Source organism: Somniosus microcephalus, chromosome 2, assembly GCF_052327205.1.
Source record: "Somniosus microcephalus isolate GS21.2 chromosome 2, FLI_Smic_1.0, whole genome shotgun sequence".
NCBI classification, from domain to species: domain Eukaryota; kingdom Metazoa; phylum Chordata; class Chondrichthyes; order Squaliformes; family Somniosidae; genus Somniosus; species Somniosus microcephalus.
Genome location: NC_140988.1, coordinates 80,430,092 through 80,450,547, shown reverse-complemented (window position 1 = coordinate 80,450,547; position 20,456 = coordinate 80,430,092). Strand labels below are relative to the sequence as shown.

The following is a 20,456-nucleotide window of genomic DNA, read 5'->3' as shown; positions in this document are numbered from 1 at the left end:
CTGCAAGTTTATGTAAATATCATGCAAAGACACTCCATTATCTACCATAGTAGTGACCTCCTCAAAAAATTCAACTAGAGTAATTAGACATGACATATCCTTTATAAATCCATGCTGGCTCTCCGATCAGCTCATGTTTATCCAAGTGCTCAGTCACTCTGTCCCTAATAACAGATTCTAGTAACTTCCCCACAACAGACATTAGACTAATAGGCCTATAATTTCCTAGTTTCTCTCTCCCACCCTTCTTAAATAATGGAGTGACATTGGCAATTTTCCAATCCAAGGGGACAATTCTTGAATCAAAAGAGCCTTGGAAGATGATGACTAACACATTTAAAATTTCCTCACCAGGTTGGCAGGCTGTAACTAGTGGGGTGCCACAAGGATCAGTGTTGGGGCCTCAGCTATTTACAATCTATATTTAATGACCTAGATGAAGGGACTGAGTGTAATGTATCCAAGTTTGCTGATGATACAAAGCTAGATAGGACAGTAAGCTGTGAGGAGAACACAAAGGGCAGGATTTTCATTGGGCCATGGAGGCGGGATTGGAGGCGTGTGGGGGGTTAAAATCCTGAAATTGGGGGGCACGAACCCATCCCGCCTCCATGCCAGTTTCAAAGGAGGTGGGTACCTGACCCGCACTGGGACCCACCTACCCGAGGCAGGAAGGGGATTAGTGCCAATTAACTACCTGTTAACAGGTAGTTAACAAGCAGTTTTTAGCCTAATCTCTATTTTCATTCTTGAAGTATGGGATTCCCGACGGCTCCAAACCACGCCAAGTTAGCGAGGTGGACCGTCGGGCTGAAGGGCTTGGAGGGGTCAAGATGTCCGGTGTTCAGGTGAGTGCTGGGTGCATGAGTGAAGAGGTAAGTGTGTTTGGTGTGTTTAAAGAAGTTTTACTTACCTTTACAGCCTTCCTTCCTTCAGGACTCTGGAGTCCCTCATCTCACCAGCACAGAAAGCAGAATGGCCGCGATCTGTCAAAAATTGCAGCATTCAGCTTTCTGTTCCGGAGAGATCTCTAAATCATCCTGAGAGGAAGGAATTAACTTGGAGTACAGATTGTCAGTGTTTGACCGCTTCAAACAGCTGTGAAACGCTGATATTTCATCTGTCAAAAGGTCTTGACAGATGAAATATCAATCTGTGACGTCACCTGTTACCAGGTGGCCCTTAATTGGCCTGCTGAGCCCGCTGGGCGGGCTCAACAAGGTCAATCAAGTCAAAATTGCGTGGGTTGACTACAACTCAATGGAGGCAGGACTACAACTCCAAAAGTTGTAGTCCCGCCACCTACCCACCTCCTTGATGAAAATCCAGCCCAAAGAGTCTGCAAAGGGATATAGATAGGCTAAGCGAGTGGGCAGTAAGGTGGCAGATGGAGTATAATGTAGGGAAAAGTGAGGTTATTCACTTTGGTAGGAAGAATAGAAAAACAGGATATTTTTTATATGGTGAGAAACTTTCAAATGTTGGTATTGAGAGAGATTTGGGTGTCCTCGTGTAAGAAACACAGAAAGCTAACATGCAGGTACAGCAAGCAATAAGGAAGGCAAATGGCATATTGGCTTTTATTGCAAAAGGGTTGGAGTATAAGAGTAAGGAAGTCTTGCTACAATTGTACAGGGCCTTGGTGAGACCACACCTGGAGTACTGTGCAGTGTTTTGGTCTCCTTATCCAAAGGAAGGATATACTTGCCTTGGAGGCGGTGAAACGAAGGTTCACTAGATTGATTCCTGGGATGAGAGGGCTGTCCAATGATGAGATATTGTGTAGAATGGGCCTATACTCTGGAGTTTAGAAGAATGAGAGGTGATCTCATTGAAACATACAAGATTCTGAAGGGGATTGACAGGGTAGATGCTGAGAAGTTGTTTCCCCTGGCTGGAGTGTCTAGAACTAAGGGGCATAGTCTTAGAATAAGGGGTAGGCCATTTAAGACTGAGATGAGGAGGAATTTCTTCATTCAGAGGGTTGTGAATCATTGGAATTCTCTGCCCCAGAGAGCTGTGAATGCTGAGTCTTTGAGTATATTCAAGGCTGAGATAGATAGATTTTTGGACTCTTGGGGAATCAAGGAATATGGGGATCGGGCAGGAAAGTGAAGTTGAGGTCGATGATCAGCCATGATCTTACTGAATGGCGGAGCAGGCTCGAGGGGCCATATGCCTACTCCTGCTCCTATTTCTTATGTTCCAGGATCACACTTGGCATTGCACCAAACCACTGTTGGGATTTGACAAATGAATTAACAAATGGAGGTAATTTTGTGCTACGGGTTCTTGCCCATAGAAACTGGGTTGGGACGATTTTAAGGGAAGAGAGATTGCACGGATTTGTTAAGGGAAGGTCGTGTCTGACAAACTTGATTGAATTTTTTGAGGAGGTAACAAGGAGGGTAGATGAGGGTAGTGTGTTTGCTGTAGTGTATATGGACTTTAGCAAGGCTTTTGATAAGGTTCCACATGGAAGACTGGTCATGAAGTTAAAAGCCCATGGGATCCAGGGCAAAGTGTCAAGTTGGATTTAAAACTGGCTCAGAGACAGGCAGCAGAGGGTAATGGTTGATGGGTGTTTTTGTGACTGGAAGGCTGTTTCCAGTGGTGTTCCGCAGGGCTCAGTACTAGGTCCCTTGCTTTTTGTGGTATATATCAATGATCTAGACTTGAATATAGGGGGTATGATTAAGAAGTTTGCGGATGATACTAAAATCGTCTGTGTGGTTGATACTGAAGAAGGAAGCTGTAGACTGCAGGAAGATATCAATAAATTGGTCAGGTGGGCAGAACAGTGGCAAATGGAATTCAATCCGGAGAAGTGTGAGGTAATGCATTTGGGGAGGGCTAACAAGGAAAGGGAATACACATTAAATGGTAGGACACTGAGTAGTGTAGATGAACAAAGGGACCTTGAAGTGCATGTCCACAGATCCCTGAAGGTAGCAGGCCAGGTAGATAAGGTGGTTAAAAAGGCATATGGAATGCTTGCCTTTATTAGCCGTGGCATAGAATACAAGAGCAGGGGGGGGTTATGCTACAACTGTAGAAAATACTAGTTAGGGCTCAGCTAAAGTACTGCGTGCAGTTCTGGTCACCACATTACAGGAAAGATGTGATTGCACTAGAGAGGGTACAGAGGAGATTTACAAGGATGTTGCCAGGAGTAGAGAATCTTAGCTATGAGGAAAGACTGGATAGGCTGGGTCTATTTTCCTTGGAACAGAGGAGGCTGAGGGGAGACCTTATTGAGGTGTATAAAATTATGAGAGGCATAAAGTGGATATAAAGGACCTATTTCCCTTAGCAGAGGGGTCAAAAACCAGGGGGCACAGATTTAAAGTAATTGGGGGAAGGTTTAGAGGGGATTTGAGGGGAAATTTCTTCACCCAGAGGGTTGTGGGGGTCTGGAACTCACTGCCTGAAAGGGTGGTAGAGGCAGGAACCCTAACCAAATTTAAAAAGTACTTGGATGTGCACTTGGGATGCTCGAACCTGCAGGGCTATGGACCAAGAGCTGCGAAGTGGGATTAGGCTGGATAGCTATTTCTTGGCCGGCGCGGACACGATGGGCCAAAATGGCCTCCTTCCGTGCTATAACTTTCTATGATTCATAGTGCATAGCACCACCCACCGAATAATTTTAAAACATTTTTTAGTTTAAGTAAAATTCTCAACGATATAAATTTCTCTTGCAAAATCAATTTTTTTTTCGTATGTTGGGGTGCAGTAGCTAAAATGAAAAGCTTTTGAATCCCAACTGTAAGAATAGTGTTCAAACCTGATATGTGGAGATGCTGGTGTTGGACTGGGGTGGACAAATGTGAGAAGTCACACAACACCAAGTTATAGTCCAACAGCTTTATTTGAAATCACAAGCTTTCGGAGCGCTGCTCCTTCGTCAGGTGAAGTGAAGAGATGCATATAGGCACAGCATATATAGTCAGAGAACACTGCCAGATGATTACAGGTAATCTTTCTAACGGCCCTTTATCACACCTCGGCAGAGAGATAATCACAGCAATCAAAGGTGTGAATGGTGTCCAAACAGGTCAGGAAAACATTACATCAAAGAACAATGAGGTGGGGTCACAAGGGGTCAAATGTTGCAGATGCTGGGGTCTGTATGAAAAACAAAAAAACAAACAAAAAACAATTTTAAAAAAATTTTAAAAATTTTTTTTGCTGGAAATCACAGCAGGTCCGGCTGCATCTGTGTAGAGAGAACAAGCCAACGATGACTCTACGTCAGTTGGGGTTACATGTAGTGTGACATGAACCCAAGATCCCGGTTGAGGCCGTCCTCATGAGTGCGGAACTTGGCTATCAGTTTCTGCTCGACAATTTTGCGTTGTCGTGTGTCTCGAAGGCCGCCTTGGAGAATGCTTATCTGAAGATCGGAGGCTGAATGTCCTTGACTGCTGAAGTGTTCCCCGACTGGGAGGGAACACTCCTGCCTGGCGATTGTTGTGCGGTGTCCGTTTATCCGTTGTCGCAGTGTCTGCATGGTCTCGCTGATGTACCATGCTCCGGGGCATCCTTTCCTGCAACATATGAGGTAGACAATGTTGGCCGAGTCACATGAGTATGTACCATGTACCTGGTGGGTGGTGTCCTCACGTGTGATGATGGTATCTGTGTTGATGAGCTGGCATGTCTTGCAGAGGTTGCCGTGGCAGGGTTGTGTGGTGTGGTGATCACTGTTCTCCTGAAAGCTGGGTAATTTGCTGCGAACGATGGTCTGTTTGAGGTTAGGCGGCTGTTTGAAGGCGAGTAGTGGAGGCGTGGGGATGGCCTTAGCGAGGTGTTCATCGTCATCGATGACATGTTGAAGGCTGTGAAGAACATGGCGTAGTTTCTCCGCTCCGGGGAAGTACTGGACGACGAAGGGTACTCTGTTGGTTGTGTCCCGTGTTTGTCTTCTGAGGAGGCCTATGCGATTTTTCACTGTGGCCTGTCGGAACTGTCGATCGACGAGTCGAGCGTCATATCCCGTTCTTACGAGGGCGTCTTGCAGCGTTTGTAGGTGTCCATCGCGTTCCTCCTCGTCTGAGCAGATCCTGTGTATTCGCAGGGCTTGTCCATAGGGGATGGCTTCTTTAACATGGTTAGGGTGGAAGCTGGAGAAGTGGAGCATCGTGAGGTTGTCCGTGGGCTTGCGGTAGAGTGAAGTGCTGAGGTGTCCGTCTTTGATGGAGATTCGTGTGTCCAAGAATGAAACCGATTCTGGGGAGTAGTCCATGGTGAGTTTGATGGTGGGATGGAACGTGTTGATGTTATCGTGTAGTCTTTTCAGTGATTCTTCGCCGTGGGTCCATAGGAAGAAAATGTCGTCGATGTATCTGGTGTATAGCGTTGGTTGGAGGTCCTGTGCAGCGAAGAAGTCTCGCTCAAACTTGTGCATGAAGATGTTGGCATATTGGGGTGCGACTTTGGTCCCTGTGGCTGTTCCGTGTGTTTGGGTAAAGAACTGGTTGTCGAAGGTGAAGACATTGTGGTCAAGGATAAAGCAGATGAGTTGTAGGATGGCACCTGGAGATTGGCTGTTGTTGGTGTTGAGTACTGAGGCTGTTGCAGCGATGCCGTCATCGTGGGGGATACTGGTGTAGAGTGCCGAGACATCCATCGTGGCGAGGAGTGTTCCTGGTTCAACTGGTCCGTGGGTGCTGAATTTCTGTAAGAAGTCTGTAGTGTCGCGACAGAAGCTGGGGGTTCCCTGTACGATGGGTTTCAGGGTGCCCTCGACGTATCCAGAGAGGTTCTCACACAGGGTTCCGTTGCCCGATATGATAGGACGTCCGGGTGTGTTGGCTTTGTGTATCTTTGGGAGGCAGTAGAAGTCTCCCACGCGGGGAGTACGTGGGATTAGAGCGCGTAGGATGCTTTGAAGGTCTGGATCTAAGGTCTTGATCAGTCTGTTGAGTTGGCGGGTGTGTTCTTTGGTCGGATCTGCGGGTAACTGTCTGTAGTGTTCCTGGTTATCCAGTTGTCAGTATGCTTCTTTGCAATAGTCCATTCTGTTCTGTATGACGATGGCTCCTCCTTTGTCTGCTGGTTTGATTATGATGTTGCGGTTGGTCTTGAGAGTGTGGATGGCGTTGCGTTGTGCTCGGGTGACATTCTGGACTGTCTTGTGAGTGCGGCTGATGAATCTGGCGTTGATGCATCTCCTGACAGCTTGAGCATACATGTCAAGCTTAGGGCAGCGACCCTCCGGAGGGGTCCAATTTGACTCTTTCTTCTTTGGTTGCTGCACTGTGGATCCCTCTGTCTGCTGTTCCGGATCATTGATTGTTTCATTGGGTTCGCTGCTGACATCTTGGGATTTGTGGAAGAATTCCCGGAGCCTCATTCTCCTGATGAATTCCTCTGTGTCTGCCGCGAGACCGATGGGGTCCATTTTGGTGGTGGGGCAGAAATTGAGTCCTCGGCTAAGAACTTCGATTTCGTCTGGTTGAAGGGTGTGGTCGGACAAGTTGATGATGGACTTCCCTGTGGTTTCAACCGTGGTACCGGGGGAGACTTGGTTGCTGCTGGTGGTGATGCAGAGTTTCTCAAGCTTCCTGTTCTTGGTGTGCATGTAGGCAGCGTAGTTCCGTTGCCTCGTCTGTTTGGCAGTGTCTCGTAGCTGGTCTGCTGTGTCCTGACCAAAGGCTGAGAACATGGACTCTATCTCGGTTTCGAGGTTGCGGCGTCTGCTGTAGAGCTGGTGCACGAGATGGTTGAGGAGTGTGCGAGAGGTACGACGGCAGAGTCTCTCGGCGTAGTCTGTGTTGTAGGTCGACTTGAGTGGGTTTGTGATCTGTAGTCCTTTCGGGATCTTGTCTGCTTTCTTGCATTTCCTGACTGACCTGTTTGGACACCATTCACACCTTTGATTGCTGTGATTATCTCTCTGCCGAGGTGTGATAAAGGGCAGTTAGAAAGATTACCTGTAATCATCTGGCAGTGTTCTCTGACTATAAATGCTGTGCCTATATGCATCTCTTCACTTCACCTGACGAAGGAGCAGCACTCCGAAAGCTTGTGATTTCAAATAAAGCTGTTGGACTATAACCTGGTGTTGTGTGACTTCTCACATTTGTTGAAACCTGAGTTTTGACTGATCTTCAAAATGAGTGACTTCTCCATGTACTGACCTGAAATCGTCACTGATTTGAGAATTAGTATTAGTGGTATTTATTCTTTGAATGTCGTTCAATCTCTGCATGCATAACGCGTTATCCAAATGCAAGGGTGAAGTGCAGAAAGGATGGAGAAGTAGTGCAGCACTGTCTACAAAGGTTTGGTGCTACGTTGGTAATTGGATCTGATATCAGGATCGAGTAATGGATTACTGAGGGCGAGTTGAATACTGAAATAAAAACAAACTGCTGAAAACAAACAACAGCAACAACTTGTATTTATATAGCTCCTTTAACGAAGGAAAACATTGCATGGCGCTTCACAGGAGTGTAATAAAACAAAAATTGACAAGCTGAAGCTGATGTTAGGACAGTTAATTAAAAGTTTGGTCAAAGTTTTAAGGAGAATCTTAGAGGAGGAGAGATTTAGGGAAGTAATTCAAAACTTAGGGCATAGACCACTGATGGCACGGCCGCCAATGGTGGAGCAAAGGAGTGGGGATGCACAAACATCCTTAATTGGAGGAACGTAGAGTTTTTGTAGGGTTGTAGGGCTGGAGGAAGTTACAGAGCTAGGGGGCGGCAAGGCCATGGAGGGATTTGAAGACGAGGATGAGCACAGGGTTGATGGGTGAGCAGGATTTGGTACAGGCTAGAATACGGGCAGCAGAGTTTTGGATGAGCTCAAGTTTATGCAGGGTGGAGGGTAGAAGATAGGAGACTGGCCAGGCGGGCATTGGAATAGTTGAGTCTGGAAGTAGCAAAAACATGACTGAGGGTTTCAGCAGCAGATCAGCTGAGGCAGAGGTGGAGACAGGCGATGTTTTGGAAGAAGAAGTAGGCGGTCTTTGCAATAGAGGAGATATGGGCTTGGAAGCTCAGGTCAGCGTAAAGTAAGATGCCACGGTTGTTAACAGTCTGGTTCAACCTAAGGCAGTGGCCAGAGAGAGGGATGGAATCTTTGGCAAGGGAATGGCGTTTATGGCAGGGGCGAAGACAATGGCTTTGTCATAGAGCCATACAGCACAGAAAGAGGCCCATCGGCCCATCGTGTCCATGCTGGCCATCAAGCCCTGTCTAATCTAATCCCATTTTCCAGCATTTGGTCCGTAGCCTTGTATGCTATGACGTTTCAAGTGCTCATCCAAATGCTTCTTGAATGTTGTGAGGGTTCCTGCCTCTACCACCCTTTCAGGCAGTGAGTTCCAGATTCCAACCACCCTCTGGGTGAAAAAGTTTTTCCCCAAATCCCCTCTAAAACCTCTTGCCCCTTACCTTGAAACTATGCCCCCTGGTTATTGACCCCTCTACCAAGGGGAAAAGTTCCTTTCTATCTACCCTATCTGTGCCCCTCATAATTTTGTACACCTCAATCAGGTCCCCCCTCAGCCTTCTCTGCTCTAAGGAAAACAACCCCAGCCTGTCCAGTCTCTCTTCATAGCTGAAGCGCTACAGCCCAGGTAACATCCTGGTGAATCTCCTCTGCACCCTCTCCAATGCAATCACATCCTTCCTATAGTGTGGCAACCAGAACTGCACACAGTATTCCAGTTATGGCCTAACTAGCATTTTGTACAGCTCCATCATAACCTCCCTGCTCTTGCCTTCATTAGCTGAGGCATAGAATATAAGTATCCCATATGCCTTTTTAACCACCTTATCTACCTGTCCTGCTGCCTTCCGGGATCTATATAAGGTCCCTCTGATCCTCGGTCTTTCCTAGGGTCCTACCATTCATTGTGTATTCCCTTGCCTTGTTAGTCCTCCCAAAATGCATCACCTCACACTTTTCAGGGTTAAATTCCATTTGCCACTGTTCTGCCCATCTGACCAACCCATCTATATCGTCCTGTAGCCTGAGGCTTCCCTCCTCTCCATTTACCTCCAATTTTCATGTCATCTGCGAAATTACTGATCATACCTCCTACATTCATATCTAAATCATTAATGTACACTACAAACAGCAAAGGACCCAGCACCGATCCCTGCGGTACACCACTTGACACAGGCTTCCAATCACAAAAACAACCTTCGACCATCACACTCTGCCTCCTGCCACTAAGCCAATTTTGGATCCAATGTGCCAAGTTGCCCTGGATCCCATGGGCTCTTACCTTCTTGACCAGTCTCCCATGCGGGACTTTGTCAAAAGCCTTACTGAAGTCCATGTAGACCACATCAACTGCACTACCCTCATCCACACACCTAGTCACCCCCTCAAAAAATTCAATCAAATTGGTCAGGCATGATCTCCCCCTGACAAAGCCATGCTGACTATTCTTGATTAATCCTTGCCTCTCCAAGTGGAGACTAATTCTGTCCCTCAGAATTTTTTTCCAATAATTTCCCTACCACTGATGTTAGGCGCACTGGCCTGTAATTCCCTGGTTTATCCCTACTACCCTTCTTGAATAATGGTACTACGTTAGCTGTTCTCCAGTCTTCTGGCACCTCCCCTGTGGCCAGAGAGGTTCCGAAAATTTGTGTCAGAGCCCCTGCAATCTCCTCCCTTGCCTCACACAGCAGCCTGTGATAGATCTCGTCTGGGCCTGGGGATTTATCCACTTTTAAGCCCGCTAAAACTGCTAGTACCTCCTCCCTCTCAATACTAATTTGTTCAAGTATATCACAATCCCCCTGCCTGATTTCTATGCCTACATCGTCCTTCTCCATAGTGAACACAGATGTAAAATATTCATTTAAAACCTCCTTTAGTCTTTGGTCTTTCCAATGTTAAATTGGAGTAAATTGCGGCTCATCCAAGGGTGGATGTTGCACAAGGCCAAGGGTAGTCAGCGTACATGTAGTATCTGATGTCCCGTCGTCGCAGCATGTAGATGAGAAATAGAAGGGGACAAAGATAGCTCCTTGTAGGACTCCAGAGTTAATGGTACGGGGATGAGAAGAGAAATCAGTGCCAGTGATTCTCTGGTTACAAGAGTGAAACCAGGAGAGAGCAGACCCACTCAGCTGGTCAACAGAGGAGTGGTATTGGAGGAGGATGGTGTCGTCAGCCGTGTCAAAGGCTAAAGAGAGGTCATGAGGATGAGGAATAGTGCACCACGGTCACAGTCACAGAGGATGACATGACTTTGATTCGGGCCATTTCAGTGCTGTGCAGCAGATTATGCAGCATGTGTGGAGAGAGGCAAGTAGGGTTAACGTTTCAGTTCAATGATCTTTCGCCAGAAACATCAGGATAGTGTTGGGGCTTGTGTTGCTTTGGGTACTGGACTGGCCATCGAGGAATGTTGGTTGATCGCAGGAGTAGAGTCCAGATTCACTGGGGGGAAATTTTAACCTAAAAAAAAAGGGTGGGTTGGGGTTGTGTGGGAATGTAAAGTGTTAAAAATCTGAATCTGACCAGAACCCTCCTCCAACCCGCCCACTTCCGGTTTTTATGGAGACGGGTGGGGGTGGGCAGCCAACCCGCTGCCAGGAGGCAGGTCATCATTTAAATATTATAATGAGGCTGGATGCCTCTGCTTTAACCTCCATTTTGAATTCAACTTTAGCTGGTCGGGTTTTGCAGGCCTCGTGAAACCTGCCAGCTAATGCAAGGCGAGGACTGCTGGATCCAGGAGGCAAGTGCCTTTAACACTTACCTCCTGAAACCAGTGTCCCTCCCAACCCCCACCGCGGCCTCCCAGCCCTCCACGAAGCCTTCCCCCCTCCATCACTTCCGACACCCGCCCCCGCTCCTCCGGCAGCCCCCACGCTAACCCTCCCTTTTGCCCCCTCCTCTCTGCAGCCTTGTACCACAGGCCTACCCACCCAGAGCTAGCCAGCCTCTCAATCTGGCTGACTATAGGTGGGAAACATTTCCCATGCAAATCGGACCCTGCCATTAAATTTGGCAGTGTCTGCGGGAAACCCGTCCTCCCGGCTGCTTCGGAGCACCCCCCCCCCCCCCCCCCATCCCCTTAAACCTCTGCCCACTCTGTTGCGTTGGGGCAGTCTGTAGGAAGCGGATGAACTTGCGTTGAGCAGTTTTGTGCTCCATTTCTCCATCCTTCATAGGGGTGTTGCTAAAGCTGGCAGTAGAATTCTGCTCCTATCTTCTTTGGTTGAGGGGGGGGGGGGGGGCGGAAACATGTGGAGTCCTTCAAATATTGTTCCTGGTGGGAGAAAGAAATGCTGACGGTGTTGTTTGGATATTAAGCATTTCAGCCCAAGTGCTCACTTCTATAGCTGAGAGCATTGGTACTGGCTGCAGCAGTTACGTCAGCAGGCACTATTAGCACTTCAGTCAGCACTGTTATCAATATCCTTGGGGACTCTCTTCATTAGTTGCAGCAGCCAGACTGGAGTGGGAAAAGCAAGAAAATCAGCTGTTACAATTGCTGATCTGCTTGCTTGTGTGGAAAGCTGAATAGGAAGGCAGCAGGAGGGTTTTCCAGAGTACCTCATGGTTGGGTGCAGAAGCTTCGAGCTGGCTTTAGGTGAGGAGAGGCCTAGAGTAGCATGCTTGGGGTCACCATACAGGTTTTGGGAGCAGTAATCTGCTTCTTGATGGTTTCCTCTGGGCAACATTTTTGGGAGAAGCTGAGTTTTTGTTATTACAGCAGTTTCCTCACCTGGCACACATTGGATCTGGGGTTTTCCAGCTCAAGCAACTCCTTAGGTCACAGTAGAGGATCAGCCATGATCGTGTTGAATGGCGGAGCAGGCTTGAAGGGCCGAATGCCCTATTCCTGCTCCTATTTTCCATGTTTCTATGACACTGGTCTTTCACCGCTGGGACCTGGGTTTTAGGCAACCCTCCTAATATTCTTCAGCTCGGAGTCAATTTCAATGTCAAATCACCTCTTGGTGCATGATGCTGGCTGTGAGGAACAAGCTTCTACTGGATACAAGAATGAGCATGCTCAATTACTGAGGAAGTTGTTCTAATAACATGCACAAGTTTAGCCAAGTAAGAATTATCCTTCAACGTAGTGTTCAGACTTCAAAATACAATTCTAAACTAAGCAAGTCTTTAATTGAAAAGACACAATGTATTTGTTTATGCAATATATTGTATTATGGTATATGTTTAGCAAATGTATTGGTTAGACTTCTAAACAATGCAAATTCATGGTACAGTCAGCAATAAACATTTTTCAGTTTAATTTCTTCCAGTAAACAATATACATCAGACTAGAGGGCAAAACACACATCAGCTTCAACTTGTGCTCAGTTTGTATTTAAGAAAATACAACCTATATGGGCTTAATTTGACTTTAGAAATAGTCTGAAATACTGAAGGCCTAAAAAGCAGCCTGCCAGAAGGATGTGGACATCAGCTGTCATTTGTAAGAAGTGCATTCAGTTTTGAATGGATTGTAAATCAATTACAGCAATATCTGTAAATAAAGAATAGTTTGATATCAAATTGTATCTCTCACTAAACCATTTGTATCGACCAAACAAAATATTTTCCTTGCTGAAATGTGAATAGGGTACAATACTTCAGTGTTACTCTAATTATTGTAAAGTGTTTATATGTTATTTTGTGTTTCTACAGAAAGAGAGAAAAGTGAAAAGTTACAGGAGTTGAGAGGCAACTGGATCAATGCCCAGCATAATGACATTTTCAAAGACAGTAAAGCTGACAGCAGATGAACAACTGCAACAGCAGAATATGAAGTCAGTTTTTCAATAAAAAGGGTAACTTACTTCTTTTGTGCTCCAAGCATAACTAGAATGTTGGAATTGAGTTGATATTCATCGTTAATATTCATTCAATTTACAACTAAATTGGGTCAAAACAACTCTAAGACAAATTCTGTGCCAATATGTATAAATTTTAAACACTGTCCTCCATATAGGAGTGAAATAAACACAGCTTAGAAGCCATATATAGTGTAAACCTTTGCAGACCATCTCATCGAAATCTTACAATCACAAATTTAAACAAAGTAAGTTATTTATAAAAACAAAACAGTTCTTCAAAGACAAGAACAGTGACACATATATATTACTTTCGTGCATTTACTAAGTGAAAAATTCTATAAATAGAAATATCAACAGATCTGGCACGGATAAACAGTTCAGACCTTTGTTCTTGATATTTATTTTAATATGCGAAATCTTTAACAGCTCCTGCAAGTACGGTGTCAGCAGCGCAGCTATTTGTCCACCCTCTAGTCTCTGTAGTTTCCTTAAACAATGTACACTTTGTCTGTGAAGCAGACTACATACCCAAACAAACAACCTAACACTGTGTCCTCAGAAGATCAAGACAGAAAACAGCAGCCCAGAAGGCTGTTTAGAAGTATGAATCAAAATCAACTTATCAAGCGAACATTTTTGCATAAGTTGCCTTTTCCTTCTCTTTCTGTTCCTTTATCTTTTGTTTCACTCGGAGTATTTCACTGTTTATAGCTGCAAGAGTATAAAAAGGAAACCGGCTCAATATTTGTGAGCTAAGGATATTCCCAAGTTATTTTCCCAATTATTCTTGTATGTACTGGGAGCAAATTTACTAATGATTTTACACTTACCTTTGTCTTCAGGTGTAATTTCCTGAGCTTTCTTAAGATCATCCTATTTAAAAACAAAAATTTAAATTACTCAGATGTCATACAGATAATTTCCACCTACTCAGCTCTCCAATGGATTTATTCCAACTCCTTAGCATCCTTTGTAAATTTGATGTTACATAATATCAAAGAAAGATACACCAATCACAAGAATTTAAGATGTTACAGTACCAGTGCCTGATTGTAATCCTTCTTTGCTTGCCAGGCCTGGGCCCTTCTGTAAAGTGCCTTTGTGTTTGATTGATTAATTTCAAGAGCCTGTCAGAGGAAGAAATTATGTTAGATAGGAGATCTGTTCCCAATATCATTTGCTAAATATTCTGCTTTGCAGTAGTGGTAAAAACAGGGCAAGGAAATCTAATTTCACTTTTTTCCAAGACCCAACAACAGGAAGTTGGCTTAGGTAAGGGAACCAGTCATACCAACTCACCATTCAAGTTTCCACACAGAACGCTACTGATCCAAGTGGCAGGAACAAAGTCAGATAGCTAGGCCCAGTCTTCACATAGCAGCTATGTGTTACTCATGACAGCGCTCAAATATCTAGATAATAAAGTCAGATCATAGAATCATAGAATGGTTACAGCACTTGGAGAGCCGGCATGGGCTCGACAGGCCGAATGGCCTCCTTCTGTGCTGTAACCAATCTAAGATTCTATGATAACAGTATCCAGTTTACATAACCAGGGGTTTCATTGTTACGACTGCTCAGGTCAAGTTACTGTGTGACTAGATAGTGGGGGCTGGTTTTTAAGGAGGTAGGCGGATTGGGAGCAGGGACTCTGAGGTGGGGGGAGGGGGAAACCCGGGAGACCGAATTCAAATTGGAGGGTATGACTTGTTGCCATTACTGAGACATAGCCACAAGACAGTCAGGACTAGGAACTAAATATACCAGGTTATAAGGTCTACAGGAATGATAGGAAAAGTGGCAGAGTAGCCTCAGTGATTAAGGATGAAATCACTTCAATGATAAGAGAGGATATAAAGAGAGGTAAGCAGGCAGAGGAGACTTTATGGTAAGAATTAAGAAATAGGAAAGGATTTAAGACTGTAGTGGGAGTTGTGTATAGGCCCCCGGTAGCAGCTGTGAAGTGCTAGATTGTATAAATGCAGAGATTATACAAGCGTGTAGTAAAGGCAGAGTGGTTTTAATGGGGGATTTTAACTTTCATATAGATTGGAATAAGCAGACTAGCACCTGTCAGAAAGGTTATGAATTTCTTGTGTGTGTCTGGGATAGTTTTTACAACAATATGTCCTAGAGGCAACAAGGGGGAAAGCCGTATTAGATTTAGTAATGAGCCAGATTTAGTAACAGCCTAACTGTGCATGTACATTTATCCAATAGCGATCATAACTTGATTGAGTTCAACGTGGCATTTGAAAGGGAGAAACACAAAACAGCTACCAAGATTCTAGATTTGGGTAAGGCCGACTTCAAAGGGATGAGACAGAGACTGTCTACAGTGAACTGGGCAAATCTGTTAACGGGTAAAACAACAGATGATCAGTGGGAGATGTTCAAAAAATAATTTAATGAGATATTGAACCAGTTTATACCCGAGGGGCAAGAACTCTACTTGCCAAAAAAAAGCCATGGTCAACTAAAGAGGTGAGGGATAGCATAAAACTAAAAGGAAAAACATACAAAAATACAAGAAATAGCACAGGTCCTGGCGAATGGGAAAGACACAGAACAGCAAAGGGTCACAAAACAGATAGTAAGAGCTACAAAAAGGGAGCACGAAAAGAAACTTGCAAAGGATATCAAAATCAATACAAAGAATTTTTACAATTATATTAGGAAAAAGAGCGTAGTCAGGGACAATGTCGGCCCCTTAAAAACTGAACGGTGATATTGTCAATGATACTAAGGAAATGGCGGACATGTTGAATAGTTACTTTGCGTCAGTATTTACAGTAGAAAATAGCAAATCCCAAGGAAACTAATACTGAATTAGAGACAGGGACGTAATAAAATTAACGCAAGTAAAATAACAGTAGTGAACAAAATAATGGCACTAAAGAGTGACAAAACCCCAGGACCAGATGGTTTCCATCCCAGGGTTTTAAAGGAAGTTGGTGAGCACATTGCAGATGCCCTAACTATAATCTTCCAAAGTTCTCGCGATTCAGGAACTGTTCCTTTAGGTTGGAAAATTGCAAATGTCACTCCGCTATTTAAGAATGCCGAGAGAGGGAAACCAGGGAATTATAGACCAGTTAGCCTAACATCTGTTGTCGGGAAATTGTTAGTGTCTCAGGATAGGGTGACTGAACACCTCAAAAATTTTCAGCTGATCAGAGAGAGCCAGCATGGATTTGTGAAAGGTGGGTCATGCCTGATAAACCTGATTGAATTTTTTGAAGAGGTGACTAAAGTAGTGGACAGGGGAATATCTATCGATGTTATTTATAAGAACTTCCAGAAGGCATTTGATAAAGTTCCACATAAGAGACTGTTAACTAAGGTAGAAGCCCATGGAATTAAGGCGCACATTATTGAACTGGTTAGGAAATTGGCTGAGCAGCAGGAGACAGAGTAGGGATAATGGGTAGGTACTCAAATTGGCAGGATGTGACGAGTGGTGTCCCGCCAGGATCGGTGTTGGGGCCTCAACCATTCACAGTATTTATTAACGACTTCGATGATGGCATAGAAAGTCATATATCCAAATTTGCCAATGACACAAAGATAGGCGGCATTGTAAAGCATAAAATTACAAACGGATATTGATAGATTAAGTGAATGGACAAAACTGTGGCAAATGGATTTCAATGTAAGCAAATACAAGGTCATCCACTTTCGACCAGAAAGGATAGAACAGGGTACTTTTTAAATGATGAAACACAGTAAGGTCCAAAGAGACTTGGGGGTCTAGGTACATAGATCATTAAAATGTCATGAACAGGTACAGAAAATAATCAAAAAGGCTAATGGAATGCTGACCTTTATATCTAGAGGACTAGAATACAAAGGGGTAGAAGTTATGCTGCAGCTATACGAAGCCCTGGTTAGACCACACCTGGAGTACTGTGAGCAGACCTTAGGAAAGATATATTGGCCTGGGAGGGAGTGCAGCATAGGTTTACCAGAATGATACCCGGACTTCAGGGGTTAAGTTACGGGGAGCAATTACACAAATTAGGGTTGCATTCCCTAGAATTTAGAAGGTTAAGGGGTGATCTGATCGAAGTTTTCAAGATATTAAGGGGAACAGATAGAGTAGATAGAGAGAAACTAGTTCTGCTAGTTGGGGCTTCTAGGACTAGTCTAAAAATTAGAGCCAGACCGTTCAGGAGTGAAATTAGGAAACACTTCTACACACAAAGGGTGGTAGAAGTTTGGAACTCTTTTCCACAAACGGCAATTGATGCTAGATCAATTGTTAATTTTAAATCTAAGATTGATAGCTTTTTGTTAACAAAAGGTATTAAGGGATATGGGCTAAAGGTGGGTATATGGAGATAGGTCGCGGATCAGCCATGATCTCATTGAATGGCGGAACAAGCTTGAGGGGCTGAATGGCCTACTCTTGTTCTTAAAAACAAAATGGAGGTTGAAGGAGGGGCTTCCAGCCTCATTGTAATATTTAAATTGACGTTCCGCCTCCTGACAGCGGGTTGGTTGCCTGCCCCCATCCTGCTTCCCATCTCCAACCCACCCATAAAAACCAGAAGTGGGTGGGTTGGAGGCGGGTTGGTGTCAGGAATCCAATTTTTAACAATTTAACTGCCCCCACGCTCCTAACTCACCCATTTTTTTTTTTTAGGTTAAATCCCCCCCCCCCCCCCCCCCCCCCCCCCCAAACCGGGTAACAATAAGCTCTTCATCGTAAAGGACATGTATTCCGCTTATAGGAGAAACTGGTCAGCTGAAGTTAAAATATCTAGGGCAAACCTGAAGTTTGTAACAACTGGTAATTTGTCACTTTAACACTGACTTGATTAACTTTAACTTTAGACCTTAATTACAGCTCCCGCTTTCTTTATGGCTAGGAATGCTGGAAATAGGAGATAGGTGTTTCTACGGTTTAGGGAGAGGAACTTGGGGGCGGTGGTGGGTGGAACAGTGACACTTGGGAAAGGGACCCTCAATCTGAACTTTGTGCTGGTAGTAGAGTCTGTACCCTCCCTGTTGGCCTGCTTTTCTTCTCAAGTCGTTTGATGTGGTTCCACTTCATCAGCTTCTCCTATTTCAATTCCAGATCTAGTTTACCTGCCACTGCCTCAACTATTCACGTGTTCTTTGTCTCTCTTATGTCCTTAATTTATTTTATTACATTTCTTCCTATCGTCTCAGATTACTATCACTTCAGCTATTTAACCGCCTGCTTTTTTCCCCCAAAACAAAAGACATTACACGCCATCCTACTCATACTTGCTCGTGTATGCTTTTTCCCCTCTTTGTTCAGCTCCAAATTAAATGTTCATTTCAAATTTTCTCAGTTCTTATGAAGGGTTACACCCAAAATATTAATGTGCTGTTCTTTCTACAGATGCTGTTGTGTGTTTGCAACATTTGCAGGTTTTTTTTGGTTTTATTCTAAATGGCTTTGCAAGTTAAGTCAAAGAAAATGCTCCATTCCTGGGAAATGGCCCTTTGTAAGCTGAATCTAACTACAGGAAACTTTGGTTTATCCGGAGGTTAACTGTCCGGAATGCTCGAGCCACCGGCAAAATTCAGGAGTCAGTTCAGTAAGTTTTTTTTCTTTTCGTTGCTTTTTTTTCCCACCAGTCAGGCTCTGCAAGGTCTAGCTAAAGCTGTTGCTTAGCTACAGAGATGCTTGCAAGCTACGGCCGACTGTTTAGAAGCTGCAACAGGGTTTGTTGCTAGATACGGAGCTCAAAAGCTTCCGTATGTTTTAACATTAGCGCCGGTTTGTCCGGCAGTTTTGATGGGACGGCAACAGCTCGGTGCCAGATATCACAAAGTTTCCTGTACACAGCAAAATCATAACTAAATTTGAAACAAAAACCCTTCTGGACCACAAAGATAAAAGTCCTAAACTATTACAATCATATAAAACACAAAAATACTAAACAGCTCAACTCTTCCGTTAAAAATCTCTACACTATTTAGAGAAATCAGAGTTCCAAAAGTGTTAATTTGTTAATAAGTTGCACTTTATAAAATGCAAAATTCTTCCAACAATATTTATATTGATCAATGTGTTTTTACATCCATCAAAAGTACAAAAACCCCTAGTATCCTGAACACAACACTGGTGCTGAAAGTTAATTTGAGCTATTCTATCTTGGTCTAGATCATAAACAAATATCTCTATTTCAGCAATGACTTCACTCGGTTACATCAAGATAAAGTTTTGCACTTTTAATGTAAGTTCAGGCACTAACCTCATCACAGCTTTCAATGGCTGCATTCCAGTCAGATAACTTCAGCTTACATGCTGCGATATTCAGATTACAACTTAGCGCAACTGATTCCAGTTTTTTAACAGTGTCCGACTTCTCTGTTGATTCTTCAGCACCAATTTCCTCTCTTAAAGTTGCTACGTATCTTAAGGGGAATATTTAAAAAAAAATTAAATCTTAGTCAGTTTTGCAAGATACAAACAGAAATTCAAGAATGAAGTTCCTTGCAGGGAGATGGTAGCATTAGCAAAATCAAACATTCAAGTTGCCAAACTAAAATTCCTCACACCCCCAAGTAGCTGTCAGCATTTGAAAACAGTTGGTTGTAATTTTCTCCAATACTTTTGCGGGGGTACAGTTCAGCAAGCATCATAGGATACCTTGCCAAAATAGCCAATTGCGAGCCTCAACCCAGTATCAAGAATCTATACCTGCCAGTCAAACCTGATCCTGTACTCACCTTAACACTCACATGCAAACCTCAAGCAGCTGTCACTGGATAGTGAACAGTAGTGTGAATCCTGGCTGGTCTTCACCCCCTCCTTAACATATACCAGGGATATTGAAGTGAACTCTAGCCACCCTCACTGACTCAGCAATGACTGAGGACTGAATAGGAGACCTCCCTGGTCAGTATGACTCAGCTGTACCATCGGGAAATCTTGCGTTTTTTTTTTAAAAGATGTAAATTATACACTCAAATCCCCACACTATCGAATTTACATTAAAAACCCACAGATAGCCTCCAAACTTTCTACTTGTATCAGGTGGGGGAAGAGAGAGAATTCACTGGATTTGAGAACCCATATTAGTGGTACCTCTAGAATGTGGTCTGATAATGTTCAAGAACTTTGCCATTTATAAAGCATTTGCCTTTCCCCCATCAGTAAGACGAGCTGGGTTTCATCACTATGAAGACATTTTTCCAATCAAGTAGTAGGTTTAAAATATAATGGCCTGGATTTTGCTGTAATAATAATGGTGAGGCTATCACCACTCGCTGTTATTACTGGGTAAATCTGACAGCAGCTTCTGGCATCCGCACATGTGCAGTTAAATATAGAAATCCAGAAGTTGCTGTCAGATACTCTGCCCCCTCCACAGGGTGCGCTGTTGCAGTCCTCACCAATAGACTTGGCACTGAAATCATTGCAACGGCGTGAACTTGAGGTACTTACCCGCTAGTTCCGCATTAAAAATAGTTGATAAAGTTAGAGCTAGTGTATTCAGGAGTAAGTGAATTTTTGACAGCATAATAAGATGATTACCGCTGAACACCTCTCGGGCCCTGAAAAATTAATTTTATAAGTGTGGAGTCTCATTCCCTCAGAAGAAAATGAATGTTACAGATTTTTTTTTAAATGATCTCTTACCTCCCTCCCTTAATTCCATCTGTATTTTGCTTTCTGTACATGATTTAAAT

The 20,456-nt window shown here is 44.0% G+C and overlaps 3 protein-coding genes across 14 annotated transcripts in view; 1 reads left to right on the top strand and 2 right to left on the bottom strand.

Annotated features, from left to right (window-relative positions):
• etfdh (electron transfer flavoprotein dehydrogenase) overlaps window positions 1-12,734 on the top strand; it is a 120,841-nt gene extending 108,107 nt beyond the window's left edge. The window contains exon 13 of the mRNA XM_086010688.1: window positions 12,637-12,734. Coding sequence (XP_085866814.1) covers window positions 12,637-12,734 — 98 coding nt within the window. The remainder of the gene's footprint in view (window positions 1-12,636) is intronic.
• Window positions 1-20,456, bottom strand: part of rapgef2b (Rap guanine nucleotide exchange factor 2b) — a 1,083,630-nt gene that overhangs the window by 189,403 nt on the left and 873,771 nt on the right. The gene's annotated exons all lie outside the window — the stretch shown is intronic.
• Window positions 12,223-20,456, bottom strand: part of ppid (peptidylprolyl isomerase D) — a 54,091-nt gene continuing 45,857 nt past the window's right edge. For both annotated transcript variants that reach the window (XM_086010710.1, XM_086010700.1), the window contains exons 7-10: window positions 19,016-19,178; window positions 13,826-13,912; window positions 13,616-13,658; window positions 12,223-13,496 (exon numbers count right to left, since the gene is read on the bottom strand). In XM_086010710.1, coding sequence (XP_085866836.1) covers window positions 13,408-13,496; window positions 13,616-13,658; window positions 13,826-13,912; window positions 19,016-19,178 — 382 coding nt within the window. In that variant the 3' untranslated portion in view covers window positions 12,223-13,407. The remainder of the gene's footprint in view (window positions 13,497-13,615; window positions 13,659-13,825; window positions 13,913-19,015; window positions 19,179-20,456) is intronic.